Genomic DNA, 24,952 nt, shown 5'->3' with positions numbered 1-24,952 from the left:
CTTGCTTGTCTTTGGGAATATGAGTCTCATCATATCATTAGAGTAATGAACCAGTTTTCAAATCCCCTGATTTCTATTTCAGCTCAGCAGTTAAATTGCATTACTAGGACAAATCATGTAATAGCAAGCACTTCTGTTTTCTTAGCTGAGAAATGGGTAATACCTCATCAGGCACTCAGGTAAAAAAAATCAGAGTAATGAAAAGAGTGTCTCCAACAGAAGTACTGTGAGAGGGGAGGTGTGTCCAGCTCTCTCCAGCATTGAGCTTGCCAGTATTTCCTTGCAGCAACCAGCGTGGATGGTCCTTCTGCCCTGAGGCTCTCTTTAGCAGAGCCATTGGAGGCAAAGCAATGTTTTAGCTTTTCTCTGCATGGGAAGCAGCAGAGCTGCAAATTCTTTCTGCCTGCATGTAAAAAGATTGCTCTGTATTCATTCCATCTTTCCTAAGTACCCAAACACTCATGTGCTGCATACACTCAAGCAATAGGGAAATTCAGCTCCACATTTCAAAACAGCATGCAAATACATTACATCATTACCTAGCTCCTTTAAATCAAATCAGTGCAGCCTCTTGAAATAATGTTGAAAGTACATAAATTTACCACTTGACAGTAGTTTGGATTTTCAATAAAGGGACTTTCATGGAAACTGGGTCCAGTGTTACCAGGAAAATACTGGTAACACACACCTCTCATTCAAGCATATATGGCTTGTAACTGCTTCAGTATGGAGTGCAGGTCACTTCAAGTACTTAGTACTGATCATGCTCCTAGTAGGACAGCTGGGATAGTTCAATACATGACTACACAGCCAGAATATCTGTACCTGCTCCACCATCTCTGTGCTGCCTACTGGGACTGGTTCCTGACTCATGTATCTGTCAAACTTGTCCAGGAATTGCTTGGAAAAATTGTAGTTGGCAGGGACCACAAGCACACTGGAGAGTGTGATAACTACTGAGTGGTAGTTGCCTGCCAGTGTGCCCCATCCTGGTTTAGCTCACTAGTTTAGACAGAGCTATTGCAGCCATTCAGGCAACACACTGCTAGAAGGAGCTGCTGAACCCACCTTGGGTCTCAGCCCAGTGCATTTCTCAGGTCTGATTTGAATTCAGAAATGACTGAACCTGGAGCAGGGCCAGTCTCCAGAATTGTCTGGAGGAGGCAGGACTGTAGCACAAGGTATTAGCCAGGAAAGGCTGTAATGCAGAATGCAAGTCCTGGTGTTGCATCAAAACTGCCCTCCAGCTTCCCACATGCAGCACACATGTGCTGCTGAAGCAGGAGTGTTGAAAGATGCACTGGAATGGGAAAGGACAACTGTAGTTGCTCTGTGGATGTTCACTATGCAAGCAGCTCCCAGACTTGGCATGTCCCTGCCGTGGACACCAGTTCTTAACCAGTAATCAGAAGTATTTCTTGACTCATGCAGTCCATGTTTACAAGAAACATAAAAAGAAATTTTAGGTCCCATGCTCCACTTGAGACGGCTTGAACTGATTTCCAGCCAGTGTTTGGGTTCAGAGTGACTCATTAGGTTATAAATTTTACAGCTTGTCAGCAGTCCTTTTTCCTACCAGCTCTGCAGCAGCTCGCCAGGGACACTGTCCAGCCTTCAGGGTCTCTGCTGGGGAATACATTTTTACTTCCTGCCAGAGTTTTTCTATTCTGCCTCTGCAGTAGATACCATAAGCCAAATGGACTTCTTCATGCAAGCAGTGGTAGGCAGTTGTGCTTCTACAGAAACTCTGATGGAGGCCAGTCTGATCCCATCCCAGAATCTTTTGTTCCAGCACACTAGTGGTGCTGAGCCAGTAGAATCTCCTGTGAATGCTGATGTGGGAGCAGATCTCACACCCTTTTGATGCACTGGCATTTCCTAGTGAACTATAACACCTAGGTGGCAAACAAAGTCTTGCTGCCAACATCCTCTTCTGATGCTTAGTTTTTAATACCAAAATAATAATTACTAGATACCAGTTTTCTTCTAAGAAATGTAAGTCAACACACATTTTGCATCTGCAAATGAATACTTAAATAGCCATACCAAAGAGCACATAAATAATGCCAGTAATTCTGATGTGTATTACTTATGTACGCTTTCACTTAACACATTTTTATGTAAGTAATTCTTTTAATTGTACACTCCTAAATACCACATTTTGTGGTACAATCTGTTTTTCAGCTATTGGAATCAGCTCCTGTTTCTGATTTCCAAGTTGCTGAATATCCACTTTAGTGCCACTGGACAGGATTTCTCATCTTCGTCTGCTAAGATTTCCCCTAGATTTTGTTAATTGCAGCATACTTTCTTGGCTCACATAAAAAGCATTACTGAAATTTGAGGTTGTTCCCACAGTGTCATTTACTGTGGACTCAGAAAACACACTGAGTTAAAAACTGAGATACTGCTTTTTCTGAAAAACACTTCAAGCTTTTATTCCATCATTGCCCGACTTGCAGCCACACAGTCTTTCTGACCAGCATGGAAAATAGTGCATCCTTGTTACAAGACATTAGGAACTGATGCTTTTATCAGATGATTCTTCCCACTTCAGAAGAATTTCCGTGGACTGCTATAAAATCATTTGAGAAAAATGCAATCTTTGTGTTTCTTGGCTCCATACCAAAAAAAAAAAAAGGCCTTTCTCCTATTTTGCCACTAAGAGAGTTATAGCTGGATATTTGATTAAGAAAACTTGCTAGAGAAGCTTGGTGATCGGATTAAATGTCTGATAGGAAAATTCAAATTAAGAGAATGCATCTGTATTTGAAAGGAATGGCCAGCATCTTTCCTTGGTTCCTTCAGGTTATTTATGTACTGATTTTGTGGTTTTGTGAGCTGTAAAGCTCAGCAAGTGTCCAGTGTTTGATTTAGACAGATTTGTATCTTCTTTAAAAACTGTTACTTTCAAGCTGTATGGTTTTAATGAGAGGGAAAAGAACTTCTAGATCTCATTTTTGTAATAGGCCAGAATTAGACAATACTGACTAGAGGCATGTGATGATAAAAAGTCAAAGTAAATTGAGTAAATTGACTGAATGCTCTTTTTGACAATCATATACAAGGGAACATAAAACACTTTCTTCTGTTTGCAGGAATAGACAATCTCTATGAGAGGGCTCTTCACATCCGCAAACTGCTCCTTACTTTGCCCAGGTCGGTCCTTATAGTGATGAGATACCTCTTCGCCTTCCTCAACCAGTAAGTACTGACCCCAGCTGCTGCAGCTGTCTCTGCCTTCCTTTGCTGCTGTTGAAGTTCTTTGGGTTCACTCATACTCTATGTAGAATTCACGTTTGAGCTCCATTTAACACAAAATATGATCTTCTAATTGGCAGTGGAAATAGAATGAAAACGCTGGATTCCGTTCAAATGAAAATTCCATTTGTCCAGAATTGAATAAGACAGATTAAAGTGTTGTCTGAAATGGGGAGTACAGTCTACAACATTAAAGCTGGCAACAGAATAAGCCAATAAGAAAAATAACAAATACAAACTGTAGCTACATTAAAACTAGTTTATGCAATTTAAAAATGCATTTCTTTTCCTTGTCTCAAACTGATTTCTCCTGATGGGAAAAACCCCAGTATATTCAAGCAACACAGGCACTACAAGCTACCTGTTTGATGCTAGGCACTGCCAGGGTGAGACTTTGTCTTGCTGCTTCTGTTTTCTGATAACAGGAGTATGAGTACAGAGAGGACACATCCCCTGAGTATGCTTCAATGTAGAGTAGTTTGTTTCTCACGTTGCAAAACACAGGCTGGAAGGAGGATTGTTTGAGAGGGAAAGTGGTGTTCATGTCTTCATCATCCCAGAAAAAACTTCTTCTTCCTGTAAGAGAAAATAAAAGACAGGCTAGGCAATTGAACTGTGTTTCTTCCTTCAGTCCTTCATGGCCCTCTCTGGTTTTGCTGACCCCAGTGGTTTCACAGAAAATTTTGCTTATGTGCACTTTGCCCTGATTCTAAGTTTTCTCTTTCTACTGTCAATTTGTCTGTTTCCTGCTCTATCTGTTTTCTTATCACCTTTTTCCTCTTTTTTCCTAAATTTGCCCTTTGCTGATTCATTCTGTCTTTGTGACCTTCCCCATTTCATCCAGCCTGTCTGTTCCTATAGAAACAGGGTCTTTTGCAGCCAGGTTATTTGTTCATGCCTGTAGTCACAGCTGTTCCTGTTTCCTTTCTTCTAGCAATTTCTGAACCACTTTCAAGCAGTATTTAAGAGAGAGACAGAGATCTGTTTTATGTTTTATGAAAATAACCATTCATTTGAAACTGAATCCATCCCCCAAAAATGACACCATGTAAATTACATCACAGCTTCTCCTCTGCAGAGACATACAGATAGACCAGAGCTGTCTAGGGTTGTACTTGTTATGTGATCATGTTAGCTGCATCTGTGCTCTCCACAGGAATGCAATTTGGAAAGCAGGTTAAATACCTTACTGCCTCCTAATTGCTCCTGATGCATCTACAGGAAAAATGTTCCCATTATTTGACTTCCTGCAAATCCCATTCTGCTTTTTGCATATGCAGTTATGCCTGCTTGACCACATGAAGTCATGATGTCTCATGGCAGACCTAGCCTGGTGTAGCCTCCCACGCAAGGCTCCAAAGTTAGATCAAGTTGCTCAAGGCTTTGGCCAGTCAAGAACCTCAAATGGCAGCAACTCCACAGCCTCTCCAGGCAGTCAGTCCCAGGACTAGGTCACTGTTATAGTAAAGAAATTTTTTGTGCTTTCATTGGAATAGCCCTTGCTGTGTCTATTGCCTCTCATCTCTTTGCACCTGTGTCTGTCTTGCTCTTGTTAATAATCTTATATATAGTAGGAGATTGCAAAAAAATGTAACTTTCTTATCCAAGGCTGAACAAACCCACTTCTCTCTGCTTTAGATTTTAATTCATATGCTTCAGCTCCCCAGCCATCTCTGTAGTAGTCCTTTTCTGGGTTTGTACCAGTTTGTCAGTCTCTCAAAACTAGCCACAGAACCTCATGTGCAACTTCACAAGCACCAGTTGGAAAAGGAATCATTTATTCCCTTAACCTGCTGCCTTTTCTCTTCCTAATATAGTCACAAATGCTGTGGAATGAATTTCCATTTTTCCATTCCTCCATCTTGTCAAGGTCCTTCTAAATGGTAGCCCTGTGTCTGACCTTTGGCACATTTACTGCTCCCCTCCCAGTGTGGCATCACCTGTAAGCTGGCTGAGTGTGCCTCCATCCCCTTGTGTAGGTCATTCATGGAGATGCTAAGCAGTACCAGCCTTGCCATTGAGCCCTGAGGAGCACTGCTTATTAACAGCCATCAGCAGAACTTCACATTTCACAATGATTGTTACAAGCTTTTTTTACAGTTGTGCATGTATAAAGTCTGAACCACCTGATAAATCAGAAGAACAAGATGTCTCCAATTAACACACAGGACAGGATAGTAAATCATGGCATAAGAAAGGGGCAAACGATTAATTTTAAAAGCTAGTTATGAGGGTAGTCATGTAGAAGGTTTGCATATGTATTGATTAAACAAGGGAAACACTCTAAAATTCCTGTTCTAGAGGGAACATGGTGTTGTATTTGAACACAACCAGACATCAGAATTCCTATGCTGCTTCAGAGTGCAGGACAACACAGTATAGGGCATCCCAGCACTTCAGATTCTATTTGACTAGCCCCACATAGAACCATTCAAAAAGCCAGCACTGGCATTCAGTAAAAATGCAAATGCTTTTAAACAAGGGAATAGATAGCAACTTCTCATTCAAATTAGAAAATTAGTAACCTTGCATTTTCTGGAAGAAAAGAGAGCTTGCAAAAGTTGATTAATAACAATGAAGGCTTTTCATTTGGACACTTCCATAATGAAACTGTTATGGGTGTTTGTGGGCAGAAGGCAAGGTGCTTCGGAATTTTAGTCTATAGTAAAAACAGAACCCAAAGGTCACAAGAGCCCTTGCAAGATCCAGGAACTTAGTTGCCTGCAGAAGACAATTCTGTGTGCCTAAGTTGTGTACCTGGCTGTTGAAAGAAATGCACCCAGGTCCAATGAGAAATGTAGACCCACTTTGCATCCAGTCCACTTGGAGCATTGTTGAGCTAGAAGCAGCAGCAGTTGATGTTAGCCCATTAAGTCAGTGTACACTCAACATGGTAGCCTGGGAACACATACACATACATAAACATATATGTGGAATAAACTCACTTTATAGTGTATATAATCTATTGAAGAAATCTTGGTTTTTTGTTCCGTTACTTTATGTGGGATTGTCAATGACAACAGGAAATCTCCAAGCTATGATTTCAAAAAGTTTTCTACAGTTGTCTGAATAAGGTTAGTCACAGTGGAAAAGTCAATTTTTCTTGATTTTTGTGTTATAACAGCCTTTCACAGTACAGTGATGAAAACATGATGGATCCATACAACTTGGCCATTTGTTTTGGGCCAACCCTGATGCCTGTTCCAGACATACAAGACCAGGTGTCTTGTCAGGCACATGTGAATGAGATAATCAAAACTATCATCATCCATCATGAGGCTATTTTTCCAGATGTGAAAGAACTTGATGGACCGGTGTATGAAAAATGCATGGCTGGAGATGACTATTGGTAAGTCAGAAGATTATCCTTCTGTCTCCTAAACAAAATCATTAGGCTGGTTAGAAGTATGAAGATAAATGAGAAGAGCATTTAGGTCCACACAGTAAAATGTAAAAACAGTATGAAAAAGTAAAGCGAAAGCAATTATGATGATGCTTCCTACAACATTTTGTGGAAGAAGTTGCTTTGTGTTGAGCCAGAGATAGAATTCCAGATGTACAGAGCACACAGGCAGGTAGGAAATTGTTTCTTTGGCTGTGAACCACCTTAGAAAATTTCAGCTTATTATGCCTGCTCCTTTTCTTTCTTGTGCTTTAACAGGGCAGGTAGCTAAATAACACCCAGCCACTCACTCACTCTCCCCACAGTGGGATGGGGGAGAGAATTGGGAAAAAAATGTAAAATTCATGTGTTGAAATGAAGACAGTTTCATAAGACAGAAAAGAAAGGGCAAATAACAATAATTAGAATATGCAAAACAAGTGATGCACAATGCAGTTGTTTGTCATCACTGGTGGGTGCCCAGCCAGTGCCTGAACAGCAGCCCCTGACCAGCTTTGTCCCAAGTTTATGTGCTGAGCATGATGCCACGTGGTCTGGAATACCCATTTGGTTGGTTTGGGTCAGATGTCCTGGCTGTGACAAGTCTCCTTCCAGCTTCTTGTGCCCCCAAGTCTACTTGCAGATTGTGGTGGGGTGTTCAGTGTAAACACTGCTCAGGAGCAGCTAAAACATCAATGTGTTATCAACATTATTCCCATCCTGAATACAAAACACAGCACTGTACCAGCTATGTGGAAGAAAATTAACTCTATCCCAGCCAAAACCAGGACGCCCCCTTGGCAGCAAACACACACACTTTTTATATATAAAGGAATCAAATGTTCTGAGGGCTTCTTAATGTTGTGATTTTGTTTCAAGAAAATGCATACAGGCTTCTTTATTAATTATGTATTCATAGCACATGAGGATAATTATGTTGCACATAACTCTGTAACATTATAAGATGTATGTGGCTCTCTCTGCTTGATGTATGTGGTTCCTCTCTGCTTGCCTCCAGTGACAGCCCATACAGTGAGCATGGTACCTTGGAGGAGGGGGACCAGGATGCCAGTACAGAGCCCCACACCAGTGAAGATGGTGAGTCTGTCACTTTACTGTGCCTTTGATGGGGGTAAGTTCTACAGGTGTTCCAGGCAGGAGACCTTCTTCCTTTCCTAATTGTGTCTTATTTGAAAGAAGGAAATTTCAGTCCTGGTTTTCTGTACCAAATCTTCAATCTCTGTTTGTGTGCTTTTGCACTCTTGATTCATCTGTGTTTGACCAGCTGTTTCCTTGTTCTCTCCTGATTTGCCCAGTCACAGGAAGGGCAAGAGAGAAACTATTTCAGTCAGCACATATTATTTTCTGACATAGTGTTACATTTTTAGTGACTCTTTTGTCTACAAAAACTAAACTTGTCAAAAGTATGCCCTTAAATATTGCAGCTATAGGATATTTGCCATTGAAGCTCTATTTTTATATGAATTTAAAAGCTGCTCTCTCTGAAGTATTTATAACAACTTAAAAACATGTGTGTACCCCCCACAGTGAAACTTTTGAACAGTAATAATTTTCTGTAAATATCAGTCACGTATACTTCTAGGTATGAGAGGTATCAATGAAAAAATTGATGCAAATCTATTATATTAATTCTTTTTATCCAGGTCATAAATATGTATTCAAGTGTGACAGTTTGACCATTCTTCTGATGTCCCTCACAGTATCTTCTGCCAAGTTTCAAGCAAATTTAACAGATAGAAAAGGATTCTCCAAATTGTTATATAACTACTACTTTGTGAGAATTAGTAGCTCATTAGAGGTGAAGGATTCAGAATAACACTCCATGTAGAGAAGAGCAGCAGTGTGAGCTCTCTGCCTGTCTGGCCAGCAGGCAACCCATACAGAGCAACCAGCACACGTGCAGCAGCAGAAACAAAAGCTTCCCCTTGTCCCTTACAGAGGATGTGTGGAGGAAGGAAGAGGAAAAGACAGAGCAGAGGAGAGGGGAGGAAAAGAGCTACTGCAGAAAAGGATATATTTTTTTTTAATAATGTCATAAGGGATACCGTTCAGGAGCTGGGACAATTGCTGTGGGGAAGGGAAACCGGAAGGTGTATGTATAGGAAAGCTGGCTGCGCTGCTCCCATTGCACAGAGAGCAGAGTAAACAATAGTTCCACTCTAGCTGCACCCTTCTGCTTGGTCACGTACACAGGCTGTCACTGACAGATTGTCTGTCTCTTCCCCTTTGCCAAGGTGAGGAGGGGCAGGCAGAGTCTGTCAGTACAGCTGTTTGGACAGGAGGGACATTTGGGTGGGCAGACATTACAGAAGGAGGGAAGACTGAGAGTAGGAGAGAAATCTTGGTCTTCTGCCTGGGTGTATAGCCATGCCTGTGCAGCAGAGAGTACCAGCAGCTCTACAAGACAGGCTGTGCATGGGTTCCTCTTGACCAGCTCTGTACAACTAAACCCACCATCTTTCTACAGCACATCTCTTCTAAGCAGTGTGAACAAACTCAAAAGTTGCACCTTATTTTTCCAAGACAGTATAGCTATACTTTAGAAGAACACCTTCTTCCATTGGAGGTATGAAGCAAGAGTGGAAGCTGAGGAAGCCTGCCTGTCTCTCATTTAGAGCACAAGTAAAGTGTAGATGACACACCAGTTCAATATATTGGGGCCAACTTCAGGGTCCCATGACCAAACTGACAGACGAAGGCACAAGTGGACATGGAGAAGAAGTGCAGCTTTTCAGCAGCCATCAAAGCAGTTGCTTCAAAGCCATGCCTAGGAAAGATGAAAACATCAGCAGGATACAGAGGAGCAGGACTGTGGCATCGTGTGATGCATCATTTGAGCCTCAATCATCGTGGGCTGTACCCCACCACTGTGTTGTTATACCAGTTTTACATTCCTGTCCTGGTACTACTTGTGACTGTGTCACTGGGGAAGAAAACCCTGAAGAGAATACCTGTCAACAGGACAAAGTTCTTTTGAAAGATTTGACTGCTCAAGACATGGGTTTTTGTTCACCAGATCACCCAGTAGTTTAATTCTAGTTTCCTCATCACACCTTTTTAATTAATTCAGTGCCAAAAGGAAGCGGACATCTGTGTTTACAGAGAAATAATTGTTACCACAAAAATATTTGTAAGCTAGATAAATACTGCTGCACAGCTGAAGATTAACAAGCCTGGATTGCACACAAAAACTGTTCGTTTTCAATTCCAACCTGCAAGCTCTAACCCATTTTTTCCATTAATATGGCTTTGTGTTGTAATAGCACATTTTTCTAATGTAGGTTACAGACTTAAAATTAAATTCACTCACTCTCTCTTTGCACATACATTCATGTGTTTGTGCTCCAGACAATTCCTTTTAAAAAGTATTGTTTACACCAGATATGAGAATAGGTGAAAATTTTTCAGTTTGCTTACTGAACTTTGTGAGAGTCACTGATAAACATGTGGTGGATAACAAAAACCCTTCTACTAAAGGGTCTGGAGTATTTTGGGGGTTTAATGTGATTGATTCATTGATGATAAGCTGGATGCATCACTGCCAGCTGAATGTGCAGAGAGAGAAAGGGAGGTGCCACATTGCTGCTGCATTGATCGGACGTGTGGTACTTACATGGCTCCCTCTGTTAGGACATGGAAGAAGCAGATTCTGTAAATGCTAAGGGTTTTTTTTCATGTTGAAAATCTGATTAGTTTTATGCTAAAATGTTGTGTACATATGTAAGACCAAGCTGCCTACCCCACAGGAATTACAGGGTCATTGAAACATAATCCAGAGGTTACGATCAAAACCAAAAGGATTTATTTTGCTTACTCTTGCTGTAAAGTTAAACTGCAAGTGGCTCTCTGTGCCTGCTAGGAAAAAACCCATCTGTAGGGGCTGTGTCAGTAGCACTAGAAATGTTCATTACAATTTAGAAAACAACAAGACTTTAAAAATTAAATTTTAATTATGTCCACAGAGGTAAAATGCAGTAGATTAGGGGAAAAATACTAGCACATATAAATGAGCATATAAATATTTCATAAATGCTTTATTTTAAGCATATAAATTGTTGTGGGTTTTTTCCCCCTATGATTACAGGTGTTCATGTATTTCAGTTGATCACTGGAAAGGGAAGCAGGAAAAAAAAGGAGCTGCATTTTTCTGTAGTGTTTTCAGGCTTTTTTAGATATCCAGAAAATATCCTGATAAGGGAAACATAGAAGTTTTTTCCTTTCTCTTCAATCTGGAAATGAAATTTAATTTGTGAAGTTCAGAACTTTTGTACTCAAGCTGAGACACAAAAAAAAAATCTACCTGTAATTTTGCTGCAGACAAACCTTTACCTGAAAATGTCTCTGCAGTAAAGATTCAAAGGCTATTGTTTATGTTTTACTGAAACAGCTGTTACCATATTTCCTTTACCTTCAAACTGATGGAGATTTTTTATTCTTGTTGGAGTCATATGGTAAAGAGTGACTAAATTGTTTGCAAAGGAAGTAAACATTTCCTGAGGAAGTTAGACAGATGGAGTTCTCCTAGGAAAACATACATAAAATTAATGCCATGCTCTCCATAGATATCTCATAAACTTAGGATAAAACTTTAGCTGGTATTTCTGCTGAAAACAAAACTTACAGGGACGTGTCAGACTGTACATTGTTGTTTCCAACACATACTCATTTTCTTGCTCTTCAGAAGTGCGTGCTGTGATCGATACTTTGCCAAATTCTGTTTTGTCAACACCTTGCAACAGTTCTTTGCTTTTGCTATTCCCAGTCAGAAAACTGCTGTCCTGAGGACAGGACTTTGAAATTACAAAACCACTCTATTCTCTGATGGGATGCAGAAGATAAAGAAATAAGGAGATAGACTCCCATGTTCCTGGGGAGTTTGGGACGTACTTTATTCCCAACAGACAGGGTACACCTGGGAAAACTGAGGAAGAGCAGAGCAACAGCAACTCCCCTAGAAAAAGTGCAGGGAATGGTGTCCCCTCCTTTCCTTAGCTCCTTGTGCCCTGAGGCCTAGGGGGCAGCCCAGGGCCAATTCACTGCCATCACCTCTGTAGGGAGGTTAGGTCTACATCTGGCACTCCAATCTCAAAGATAAAACTAACATGTTTATTCTGCCCTTTCTGCTCTCCCAAGCAGAAGTTGTTCCCACAGTTCTTCAGTTTGTCCTGATTTTTCCTTTCCATAGCATTTCCTGATTCACTAGAGATGATAGCTGGTGAGATCCTGTATGCCACCAAACACTTCCTGGTATTTTAGCTGAATGCCTGCAGGTACGGACAGAGCAGTGCAATTACACTTCCCTCTGAGCTGACAGTTTTACTGTTAGACATTCAGTACCACACAGAAATTGAGTTACAGATCCCAAATTTAGCCTTCATTGCCTTAGCTTTTTGAAATACTCATCTGTCATTCAGTAACCTTGATATTAAATGGCTTAACTTTCCCAAATGCATTTATGTTTAGGAGTAACTGTCATGGTACTTGGGCTTTCACTATTAAAGCTTGACCTGTAACAAGGTGAATTACTATTTAAGTGCAGTCTCAGTACTGTTTACTATAGGAAAGTTATCTCTGTGTATAAAGAAATGAAAACACCCCTTTCACAGTAGGAAAACCTGTCTGAACTCATTTTTCGTCCTCTTCATGAAATCTGTGTGAAATTTTCTGGGCACTCCTCCCTGAGGAGGTGGGATTTGTTACCCAGGCAATCTAATGTACATGTCTCAAAAGTCACATCCATTATGGGTACATTAACAATTCATACAGCTGGTTCCAGTGGGACAATGTCATTCAGACCTCTGAGAAAGAATGTGAGTCTTGCAGGTGGTAGAAGGATACAATAAAGAGGATTCTCATTGCATATCACACTTAGATGAGCATAATTCCACTGAGCAAGACAGAACTGTTTCTAGTTTAGTCCACTGATTTGTAAATAAAAAGACCTGTATACTTAATTGTGGGATACTGTATGGTCTGTTGACGTTAGCAGAGAAACAGCAAATTCCATAGCCAATCAGTGTAGGGGTTTGTCCATCAATCCAGTACTCATGAGCATTACCAGTTAACTGTGGAGAATGTCTAAGAAAAATATGTGCAGGAAATTTGGGATTTTGACTTACTGTAAAACTTTTTTGTTTGGTTGATTTAATTTTTTTTTTAATTTAAAATATTGCCTATTAGTGAGTGACTGCCTCTCCAAAGCCTGGGAGATTTTATTTCTGAATTCTTGACCAACTCTACCATAACCCATAAATTAGTTGTAATCTGAGAACAGAGTGCTCATAAATGTCTTCTTCTTTTCAATCCTACCTGATTCCAGTATTTCCTTCTTATAATAAATTCTACGAACAATACACATGATAGGAGAACTGTGTTCTTTTGTCAGTGTTACATTGTTGCCATTTCATATTGCTCTCATAAAGATGATGCAAGATAAACAGGCATGTTTGGTTTTACCTCTTTTCATTTTCTGTGCCTTACAGTTACTTTGTGGCCTCTGTATTTTCTGTTAGAGGCTGTAGGAATGACAACAGGGTAGCATATCATAATATCACACCACCATTAGAGGTAGCCCAGATTTCCAGAATGTTTCTTTCTGTGTCAACATTATAGTTTCTTTGCTTAAAAACATAAACCAAGAAAGCTTCAGCCCCACCCACCAGGGAATGCTGGTGAGCGAGACATTCGTAGGGGCCGTGATGTTTGTTAAAAATTCTCATCAGGCTGAACAAAGACATTGGACACATATCAAGGAACTCGTAGGTTTTATTGTACAGTCACCATAACTTTGGCCACCAGCCCAATATTTAGACTCAAAAGGTATTGGCTAACACACCCTAAATTTCTTACGACAGACTTCCACAAGAGTGGAGGTGAACGAGCCCTTTGTTTTGTACAGTACACTTCAGTAAGTTCTCAACTCCCACAACACACAGCCAAAAGTGCTGACTCACAAGTCACAGTACATTTGGTATTCAAAGGTGCTGGCTCACAAGCTCTTCCTTCCCACAACAAACTTCAGAGTATGGGGTAGAATATGATAGTTGTGCTTGGTCCATGCAGGGCAAGGGAAGAAAACAAAAAATAAAACCAGTGATTAGATCCCACATTGTTGCTGCCATGTCAGTGGTCCAGAGCAGGGGCTGTGAGACAGAGAAAGCAAAAGAGAAAAAGAGAGGAAAAAGACAAAGAACAAAAAAGATAATATGGTCCTCTACAGCCATCCAGTAGGGGGATGCATTTTCAGGAATGTATACTGTTATTGCTTGGTTCTTAATTGTATTTATATGATTGAAATAATTTCTGCCACCATACATTACTTCTGTGTTTGTAACAGTAAATTCTCCATATCACTGTATTCCATCTGTGTAAAGTGTCTGTGTTAGTGATTTCTATACACACTACAGTTTGTCACTGACAGGAACACTTAAAGTGACTGCAGAAGCAGCAAACCACAAGACACTCTTCTGCAGGCTGGGCAAGTTATTAAAAAATGAGCTGCAAGCTGTAACCTCAATAAAGGTGCTGTCATTATGTTTTCACACTGTAGAACGAAGTTAATTTTAAAAAGACATTCCTGTGCAAAATGTTGTCATAAAGGGACAGTGGCTTTCATTACCAGCCTGGTTCTGTGGGGAATTACAACCTCAGCAATTTTAATTCGCATCAGACAGAAAGTTGCTATGCTAGTCATTAGCCCAGATGTTAATTTCCATCTAAATATTGCTCTAATTATGTAAAGAAATTAGTCATTTCAGGGACTCTTGAGTTACTGGAATCATCAGAGTATGTGATTTTTAGACCTGTATTTTGCAGTTTTTTCTTTATGTTTTGAGACTTTGATGACAAAATTTAATCTTTTAGAGCTCAGGTGCCTTTGGTTTTATGCAGACAAAATGAGAGCTTGTGAAAATCACAGCTTTTTGCTGGATGCCTGGGCACAGCTCTGGCCATAGCTGCAGGGCCCCTTTGCTGACATCAGTAGGTCTCCATCCCGGCACAGGTTATGGGATGGAACCCATTTCCAGCCTAAGGCTGGTAACTAAGTCTGAATTTACCAGCATTTTGACAGAGGATTAGCCAGCACTGCTGTAGCCAGTGTGTGGTTTCAGAAAACACCAGCCTCCCCTGCAGAAATCAGGGCAGCTCAGGATTTTGGAGCAGTCAGAGCTGCTTTAAACAACTTGAGGCCACACAGGGACTGTCCCTGTGGTCTGGAGCCATCTTGTCTCACTCCAAAAGGGCATTAAGGAAGTGAATTAAAGGAGGAGGCTTTGGTGCTGTGTAAAACACTAGGTTTCAGGAGGTCTGCATGCTTGTCACGTAAAAGACAGAAATTCCATGGCCCAGTTCAGCAGGGTATCCCTACTCATGCACAGGCTAATCTTGTCTTCCTTCCTTTGCCACTGCAGATGGTAAAAGCATTCTTATTTACTTTTCCCTTATCATGCTGGTTCCTTGGGCCTTTGATTATTCATCTGAGTTTGTTCTTTTTATTTTCAGAAGTCTTTATTGCCTGGCCTCCATCCCACTCTCCAGCCATGCAGGATCCTTTACAGCAGGAGGCAGAGGCCTCTCTCCCAAAGGCAGTTGTAACATTTTAGTATGCTGTTGTTTTCTGAAGCTCCTGAAGCAGCCCAGATGTTTCACACCTAGGGCACAGATCAATTATACTTCTTTGTAAGGGGCACATTGTAACCACTGCCTGTAGTCTGCCTTCCTTTAGCTGATCTCTGTCAGAATGAGCACTGAGAAAATGGAAAAAATGGGGTTGATGAAACCAAAAAGAGCAATATGTAATCTGATATTTGTTGTTCTTCCCACCCAGAGTGCGAGCCCATAGAAGCTATTGCCAAGTTTGACTATGTTGGAAGATCTGCACGAGAACTCTCTTTCAAGAAAGGAGCTTCCCTTCTGCTCTATCACCGAGCGTCTGAGGACTGGTGGGAAGGAAGGCACAATGGAATTGATGGCCTTGTTCCTCACCAGTACATAGTGGTGCAGGATATGTAAGCAGTGTCTGGTGTGACTGGGTTCTTGGGGCGGTGTAAAGTCTACAGTGCTTAGCAGTATTTGCCAAATGGGTCAGTGGTTTGAAGGGTCAGATAGATTAAACATTTGCCTTTTATGCAGGATACCTGTCTTTACTGTCCTGTATTGAAAGCTCCATCAAAAACTACTACTAGGCTAAGCTACTTCTATGGATACGTTCCCAGTACATTAAGAGGCAGATGCTGCTGCACCTATTTTAATTTAACTATCTCTGTGTAGCAGTTACTGACTTTTAACTTCAGAATAGCAAGAACTGGGGAAATGCAGCCCTGAACTCTTGTTTTGTAGTATTAGGCACGTGCTTTGCCAAGGATGACAAAGTTCATTACTGAAAGGTTACATACACTCAGAGTGCAAAGAGCTCAGTAAACAGAGGGATTATAAACAATTTTGGGAGATATGCAAGGGCTGCAGTGCATTTATAACATGCCTGCTTTTCTTAAGGGGATTAAAATCTGAGAGTGCCAAGGTGCTCTCACTCACTGACTTCTTATCTCACCACCTGTGTTCTGTTCAGGGATGATACTTTCTCAGACACACTGAGCCAAAAAGCAGACAGTGAGGCCAGCAGCGGACCCATAACTGAGGACAAGTCATCATCAAAGGATATGAACTCTCCTACTGACCGTCACTCAGATGTGTATTCAGGAAGGTAAGCCTCATGTAATGTGTTTTCAGCAGTGCTGCTCACAGCTCAGCTAACACAGTAATTACTCCTGCACGTGCTGCTTATGCTGGCTCACTACAGTTTGTTCTTCCACCACTTCTCCACTGGTGCAGGCAGAGGAAGAGATCAGAGCCTCCACCTCCCCTGAGACGCCCAGGCAGGAGCAGTGACGGCCACTGCCCGGTACACCCACCTCACCCTCTCTCCAACTCGGCCCTGGAGCTGGGCTCCCCCAACCTGGCGACTCACTGCAGTCCCAGAGCCCTCCTTCAGAACCGCAACCTGAACGCCGACAGCCCTGAGCGGCGGCGCCGGCCGGGCCACGGCAGCCTCACTAACATCAGCAGGCACGACTCGCTGAAGAAGATCGACAGCCCTCCCATCAGAAGGTCTACATCCTCTGGTCAGTACACAGGTTTCAATGACCACAAACCACTGGACCCGGAGTCAATAGCTCAGGTTTGTGTCTTTTTTATTTATGGCACTGTCTGATTTTCTGAGCAGCAAATCCCATTGAATAGCACAGCACAGAGCACGTGCTCTGGTGGGAAGGTGTGTGCAGGGGAATATCCTATTTGGCTTTCCAAACAGAGTGTGTGTGAAAGAAGATGGATTAAGCAATCCTGAATAGAAGAAGCACAAAGGGGAGTAAACATTGCAAAAGCAATAAAAAGAAATTATTTCCCATTACACTGTAATGAAATTGCCTCTGCCATACAGAACACTAGGACAGTCTTACAACAGCTACATAGACCGCTGTGCTCTGTTGAAGGCTGGCCTATTCTGACTTGCATGTAATAAGTGTTCAATTATGTCTCAGTATTGTGGTAAGCAGAAAAGTGCTCTGACTGGCTAGTAGTGACCATTGCCATTCAAAGCAGAGATTTACAGTCCAGGATCTTGTGGATTTTATAGTTTTCATACAGTTCATACTGTGTGTTGATTTGAGGCGTGTAGTAGAACCTGATGTGCAAGATGTCACAGCTGCATAAATTGTGGGCCATCTTACTGTGTGAACAGTCACCTGTCTCATTCCTGGCAGTGAAGAGGTGAAGAGAATGGAGTAGGAAGTACCCTGATCATCAAATTGGTCTGTTGTACTGAGCTGGTAACAGCTCTTGAGTAAATAGATGCCTCTGTCTTCAGAACTCACATTTTGTCTAGGAGGGAAAACGTGATTACTGGGAGCACCCTGAGGGTGCTCTATGATTGCAAACGCATTTTACAATAACACTGGCACTCATGTTTTAAAATTTAATGTACTGATAATGCTTGCTTTCAAACTCTGCTTCCAGTGAGGAATAGAAGGGACTGGCATGCTTAGGTCAGAACCCATGTATTAGGGTTAGAAAGTGCAAGTGTTTTTACTGTTATATTTTATTCCAAGCTGTTAATTTACTTTCCTGGAACAGCACTGTTTGGCTTAAAATATCTCTTTTTTATGCCTAGACTAGAACCCAAACTTTGATTAAACTATGTGAAAGTCAGTGTGAGCAGGCAGGGAACACAAGATATTTTAAGATTAGTTGTATCTTAATACCACTGAGAAGCAGTAAACTAGTATCTTGGTGCATTTTTTTAGCCTTCAGGCCTGAAATCCTGATGAAGAAAATAGTTTTTCTTAGGTTTGCATACTGACCAATATCTTACAGATTTTTTCTGTTTAAGATTTAACTTGATGAAACAAGAGGAGAGAAGAGCTGATGGGCACACAAACTTTATTTCCTTAGAAAACTAGGTTTTGTAATCCATGTGAGGGAATACAGACCCTGAGCACCTGAGGCTTTAGATGAGCAGAGCAGTTAGCTAAGAGTGAACAAATGGACTAAAATCTTTAAAGTTGTCAGTAACCAAGAGATGACAGAAATCTTCACCACTAAAACATTGCGAAGCAGACATCAGTTGTCCTGACAATCACTTCATAAATGGCTTGCAGATTTTGGTGTAACACCTTTTTTTGATTCTCTCATATGAACAAGGTTAAATGTTTGTAATGTTCACCCAAAGCTGCCATGTTGTCAATCTTAATGTCTTTCAAATAAATCTGGTGGAAATTGATTTTAGCATTATCATAATTGTTAGAGGATGGTTGGTGAATTAATTAATGCATTTCCTTACCCCTCCCCTTGCTCCTCTGGCATTCAGTAGCAACACAAATGACATGCTGCTCTCTCTGTGCTCTGACGCAGGACATCGAGGAGACAATGAACACAGCACTGAATGAGCTCCGTGAGCTGGAGCGGCAGAGCTCGGCCAAACACGCCCCTGATGTTGTGCTGGACACCTTGGAGCAAGTGAAGAACAGCCCCACCCCTGCCACCTCGACGGAGTCACTCAGCCCTCTCCACAGCGTTGTTCTGAGGAGCTCCGAGCCTCAGATCCGCCGTAGCACTAGTTCTTCCAGTGACACCATGAGTACTTTCAAGCCCATGGTGGCCCCTAGAATGGGAGTGCAGCTGAAACCTCCTGCTCTTAGGCCAAAACCTATTGTTCTTCCAAAAACAAATCCTAGCATAGGGCCTTCTCCTCCTTCCCAGGGTCCAGCCGACAAATCTTGCACAATGTAGGCAGCTCAGCCACCCACAGCGCCCAGCTGGGGTGTGCTAGGGAAAGAGATGGATTAACAATAGAAGTCAGGGCTCCGTAACATCATTTGTTCATGTTTGTAACTGGAGAGGCTTTGTTTTTCAGTGTTTTTGAATGTATTGTCTGAAAGTAGCTACATTAACATGGGCATTTGTATTTTGTATGGTTTCGATTAAACGAAAAACTGGACAATTGTGCATAGTTTTAAAAAACAAACATAGACTTACTTGAAAACTTGATGCTGCACCATTTGTAATAAAACCAACACAGATCACAAACAGCTTGCCACGTTGTACCATACTTCACAGTCTTACTGTAGCTATATAATAACAGATCCTGCACAAAACTAAGGGGCGGGAGGGGGTTCAGAGGACATGGAGCCACTCATTTCTCGGTCACCAAACCAAATCTCAAGCAGGTTAGTAAGAACTGAAACTTAGCATGTGAGGATTACGTGTCTGTGTGGAATGTCTAAGTCATCTCAGGCCACATTTCTTATTTAAGACACAAGAGAAAAAATCACCAAACCCTTACAAACTCATAATTGGCACCAAGTGTTAGCTTTCTTGTTGGCAGTCTCACTAGAGGCAAGCGCTGAATGGAGCTGGAGATCACATTGCTCTCACTGATACAAAGCAGCATTCCAGGACACAGCTAAAGCACATCTCCAGGATAGTATCTAGAAACTCCTTTTGCTGCCCTCTGTAATAGTGTACCTTCTCCCGTGAAGTCAGACCTTCATTCCCTGATACCACATTTTTTACAGAAGCTGAATTTGTTTGAAGTTCACAGAAGCCAGGCTCTGGGGAGTGCCTGAACCTGTTGGTCCATCAGGGAGCATGAGGGGCTATTAAAGGGACCAACTACACAGTAGTTCAGAAAAGTATCCCATTGACTTTATTGCTCAGTGTCCAATTAAGGACGTGATTTGGGTTGCAATAGTCCAAGTTTCGAGCTGACCCAGCTGTGCTGACTGCCTTGCACAGCAAATGCTCAGTTGTGCTGACAGCAGCAAGACAGGGACTCTGAAGGGGGACTACCCCCTGCCAGTGGTGCAGGGGTCACTCACAGGACAGGCAGCTGAGTTTCTACTGCCTAGATTCAAGCTGACTAAAGTTTTCCATAACCCTTTTCCCCTCCACTTCCCTTTTTTTTAATGACTGAAATCAGTCCCGTTCTTATGTCTGTGTGAGTGGCGACTGTCAACTTTGCTTAGTGCTCTGTTGTTAAACTTTGTTAGGCATGAGCTAAACCTACAGCTGTTTTGCACATTGCAACAGTAAGCCATAATACTATTTCTGTGAACATGTTTTCAAGCATCCAATCCACAAAAGAAGTTTCAATTAATAAAATGGGGAAAAATCACTTGTGGTCCACCTACAGAAGTACAACTGGCTGTAATTAAGATCTGTTTTTCCACATATTCTGTAAGATCTCACTTTTGGAAAGCTTGAAATTTTACAACTCGTTATACATAAAAAATTGAGTTTGGGAGGAGAAGAGTAGGGACAAAATTTGATAGACATAATTGCTGAGGTGACAGGAGTAATTTCCTGTTGTTATTTAGGAGCAATTTATTCCTGCTCTGGTGTACACCTTCTAGACAGGTGATGCAATGTGAAGCTCTATGTGTGAGAAGTACCCCATAAACTGCCTCTGAGCCCCAAACTATTGCTGGTATTTGCAAATACTTTTCAATGCAGTCAGAGACTTCACACACATCTAGGTTAGAGGCAAAGTCTTAATCCATCACAGTGGGCTGTGCATCATGGGTCAGCAAACCTCCATCCTTGGCCTGGCCCTAATGCCAGGGCCAGAGCCTAAGCCAGACCAGCCCCAGCTGCAGACCAGTGCTGGTCTGCTCACTTGTTTGGGACCAGAGGTATTTTCAAGTAGTTCCCCAGTTTACTAGACTCAGTGGAGCAAAACTGGAATTTGTCTAGCATTTTTAAATTAACCCACCTGGCACAATTGAGATGGATACGTGTATCTTTAAATTGCATAGGGAATTTTGTATGTTTAAATAACTGTACTGGACTCCATAATGCTTTTATTAGAAATTGTTTAGCAAAAGAAAATATTAGAAACAGTGCATTTAGTGAATGCATCCACTTAGTGCATTCACACAGTTAATGTGTAGTTTGATGGTTATTATAGATACTTTAAAGCATAGTAAGTGGATATGTAACAGGAAAGACTGCTACATCTACAGGCGTACTAAAGGGTAACTCCTGCACACCTAATCCAATCAGTATTGTCCTTTACTGTCAAGTTTGATGAATTGCAGTACTGGTAGCTTCCTGCTTGTTGACTGTTACCTACTTGTGTCAATGTACATCTGTAGTATGTACATGTGAAAGTGCCTTTAACTTTTAGAGGAGCTGTAGCTTTGCTCTTGTACTGTTGCATTTCCATTGCATCCTTTCCTGTTTCGTGTATGGCTGCATTCCCATTGCATTCCTTCCACTCTTGAAGATCAAATAAAAACATGGAAAACCCACAGTTCTGGAAGAGAAATGTACTGTTAATCTGTTGTGACAATGCACTTTTATGTATAGTACTGTACATTTTTGGCATGTACCATTACAAGCTTCAGTATACATTCAAGTTTGTTCCTCATAGTGTATCTTTATAATAAAGAAGATAGTTCTGTCTGTGTGTGTAGTTTTGCTGGGGAAACCACTGTTTCTTCCAACATGCATTAATGATCTACTTCCCACATAGGGAAGCATCCAGCACACCAGCATCTCCCAGCTACCCACACCCCACACTGCATCAAGAGCTATCACACTGTTGGCCTGAAGAAGCACTTGTTCCTGGAAAGTTCCTTGCCTAACTTAAAAGTCCCTCTTTACCTGAAAACCCCTCGCAAAGAGCCACCAACTTCACGTAGTTCTGCTGAGAACCCATCAAGGGTAGTCAATCCTGCTCACACTGGCTGAGGAAAGCCCCCACTGCCCACTTGGCCAAACACCCTGACATCCCCCTCCTGCTCCCCACAGGAAAAATGGGGTGAGGAAAACACTCCAGCTTACATTTTTTAAAAATAGAGTGAAAAGAATTTCAAAAGGGACATTTCTTAAATTTGGGATATTTCTTGGAACAAAAGAGAGAGATGCAGATGCTGTCACGCTGGGACGGGGTGGAGGAAGTGCCACAGTTAAAGATCATCTTCAGTGACCTTATGTCTGAGAAATGGTGGTAATACACACCCTCCCCCTGGCTCCAGGAACCAGGGGGTCTGATTGTCAGGTTGATAACTGCAGAGAAATGTTCTGCCATACATGGATCAGATGCTATCAAGGACAATTCCTGAGCTCGGACTACAGCTGCCCAAATAGGCTTGCCATGCTTTCCCACCTTAGATGTTTAGGGGCAGAAGAGCTATTTGGAAATGCATTCTCAATCCTTGCTAAAAAAATCCAAACCAGTCATCCCTGGTTGTTGTTGAGGACCACTGTGTGCCTGAAGAAGACAAATGCCCCATTCCTAGAAGTGTTCCAGGCCAGGCTGGATGGAGCTTTAAGCAATCTGGTTTTAAGGTGGAAGGTGTGCCTGCATATGGCAGGGGGTAGGAACTGGATGATCTTTAAGGTGCCTTCCAGCCCAAACCATGCTGTGGTTCTGTGTCGGGCAGTGTGGGGTGGTGTGGGGGAAGGGGCACCCCAGCTCAGAGCAGGGCTGTCACTTCTCCTGCTGAGAAAGCTGCGACTGCTCATGGATCAGCCCGTGGCAGCAGCCTTTGCACTGCAGTGTCCAGCGACCTACTTCAGGCATTTCTTCTTGTCCCCTACTGCACAAAAGCTGACTGAGGCACACAGGAGGGGACAGCAAAGGTCCCCTTTCAAGGTCCTACACAGCCCAGAGGATGCATAACCCAGTTTCCACAGTCAGATCCTTCACTGGTGAGGGCTTATGTGGTGGTTTTTAATCTGTTTTAAAATAAGTAAGAAAACACAAGGAGTCTTCTCCTGTTTTATAACATGAAGTTTCAGTGTTGCACGGTGCTGATTTCCTAACTTCCTTCCAGTTTTTGTAGTGGAAAGAAGCCCAGCTCTCACGGAGACAGCCAAAGCTTTTGGCAGGTAGTGGAGGAACTGCTGACTCTACTGATGCTCGAAAAGCAAAAGGGTGATGAGATGTTTTGCTGAGAAAAGCGTATTGGCTAAACAGAAAAAGAGTAGCAGTGGCAGCAGAGTGTTTAGCTCTCAGGCCACTGCTGCAAATCATTGTTTCAAGCCACATGCAGCTCCAGCAGGATGTGGCACTGCCCCAGCCTACACAAACACCTCCTCAGACAGCATAAGGAACCCACAGAGGATCCACCCAGGACTTAAGTTCTCCTTGGCAGAGACACACAGTTTATTTCTTACTCTGTGGCGCACATGGACTTATCCTGACCAGAAGGATCCATATTTGCTCTGTTCAGTCACTGCTACCCCATGGAACAAGCCTTGATGTCTGTCTGGATGGAACTGATACATGGGGAGCAACTGAAATGGGGAAAGTATTAACTGGAGATGGTACAAGAGGAAGGTACCATTCTTGTACATAGGAATATTGCTTTTTTCCATGAACTTGCCTCTTGAGGGAAAAAAACTCCCACTATAATATATGGAAGCCTAAACAGATCAACAATTTAGCATCCTAAAACCCAGTTAGCTGAACCAGCTCAATTATTGTTTAAAAAACAAACCAACCAACCGCTCATTCAGACATGCCACTGTAACTGCAGCTATTCCCTATCTCTCATTTTGCACAAGGGCATTTTGCAGATCACACAGCTGGCAGCACCGGTCTCTGCCAGCACTCCGGCTGCAGCAGACTCAGCCAGAGCAAGTTTTTCCTGCCAGGGAGCCCTTACGGCTCAGGGTGTCCCTCACTGCACCGCAGTGCTGCAGCTCACCGGCACTGCAGCGGCCTCGGCCTCTACCCCAGGTCCTGGCGTCCCTCAGCCTTTCCTGGCAGTCAGCCCCACTGGATACTCAGCTTCCCCTGGCCCCAGCAGGGCTGTAGCCCTGGCACAGTGTTTTGGTTCCACTCATCCAGCCAATCCTGATGTATGACACTAAATAGTTATTTAGTCATTTGCTCCGGGTGTTTGATAATTTGCACTGTTCACATGATTTGTATCCTCTCACCACATGGTCTTCCCCCCAAGTGTCAGTGTTGGTGATCTCTTCCCGGTTTGCCCCTCCCCTCGCCCCTCCTCACTGGTATCCCACCGGCTGTTGCCCCCTTCCTCCGCCCCCCTTCCCCTCAGCTCAAAGTCCCCCCGGAAAAGACCACCCCCTCTTTTCCACCGGAGGAGTCGCCTGGTGTTCTCCTGTCTAGGGAATAAAACAGGACTTTGTCCCCACGTGGAGAAGAGTGCTTCTCCGACTGTTGCCTTTTGCCCCATGGAAGATGGTGTGGGCTGGGGTCCATAGCCGGCCGCATTGGACCCGAGCAGCCCGTCCAGGCACGGATTCTTACAGCTGGAGCCCGCGTGTTCGTCTCCCCCGTGGTCTGAGACGCTACGCTGAAGGTGGTAATCCAGGTGTGGATTTTCGTAAGCTTTTGGGACTTGCAGACCACACAGCTGGCAGCACCGGTCTCTGCCAGCACTCCGGCTGCAGCAGACTCAGCCAGAGCAAGTTTTTCGTGCCAGGGAGCCCTTACGGCTCGGGGTGTCCCTCACTGCACCGCAGTGCTGCAGCTCACCGGCACTGCAGCGGCCTCGGCCTCTACCCCAGGTCCTGGCGTCCCTCAGCCTTTCCTGGCAGTCAGCCCCACTGGACACCCAGCTCCCCCCGGCCCCAGCAGGGCTGTGGCCCTGGCACAGTGATTTGGTTCCTCTCACCCAGCCAATCCCACCGATCAGCAAGGCTAAAACCAGTGGAAAGGAAAACAGAAAATGGCAGGCCTCGGGGCAGCCTGCCTGATGCACCGTCCCCACCAGGTGTGAGAACAAATCTTGTGCACTGGCACTGAGCTGGAATCCA

General features: G+C 42.9%; 1 protein-coding gene across 2 annotated transcripts in view; it reads left to right on the top strand.

Annotated features, from left to right (window-relative positions):
* Positions 1-21,622, top strand: part of SRGAP1 (SLIT-ROBO Rho GTPase activating protein 1) — a 139,220-nt gene extending 117,598 nt beyond the window's left edge. For both annotated transcript variants that reach the window (XM_071423524.1, XM_071423526.1), the window contains exons 16-22: positions 3,099-3,204; positions 6,386-6,610; positions 7,662-7,741; positions 15,492-15,672; positions 16,233-16,367; positions 16,496-16,841; positions 18,572-21,622. In XM_071423524.1, coding sequence (XP_071279625.1) covers positions 3,099-3,204; positions 6,386-6,610; positions 7,662-7,741; positions 15,492-15,672; positions 16,233-16,367; positions 16,496-16,841; positions 18,572-18,949 — 1,451 coding nt within the window. In that variant the 3' untranslated portion in view covers positions 18,950-21,622. The remainder of the gene's footprint in view (positions 1-3,098; positions 3,205-6,385; positions 6,611-7,661; positions 7,742-15,491; positions 15,673-16,232; positions 16,368-16,495; positions 16,842-18,571) is intronic.
* Positions 21,623-24,952: the final 3,330 nt, after the last annotated feature.

The sequence above is a fragment of the Agelaius tricolor genome, unplaced genomic scaffold, assembly GCF_023055355.1.
Source record: "Agelaius tricolor isolate 1412-34295 unplaced genomic scaffold, bAgeTri1.0.p SCAF_3, whole genome shotgun sequence".
In the NCBI taxonomy this organism is placed as follows: Eukaryota; Metazoa; Chordata; class Aves; order Passeriformes; family Icteridae; genus Agelaius; species Agelaius tricolor.
Note: the sequence above shows the minus strand (reverse complement) of the source record. Positions and strands in the feature narration are given on the sequence as shown.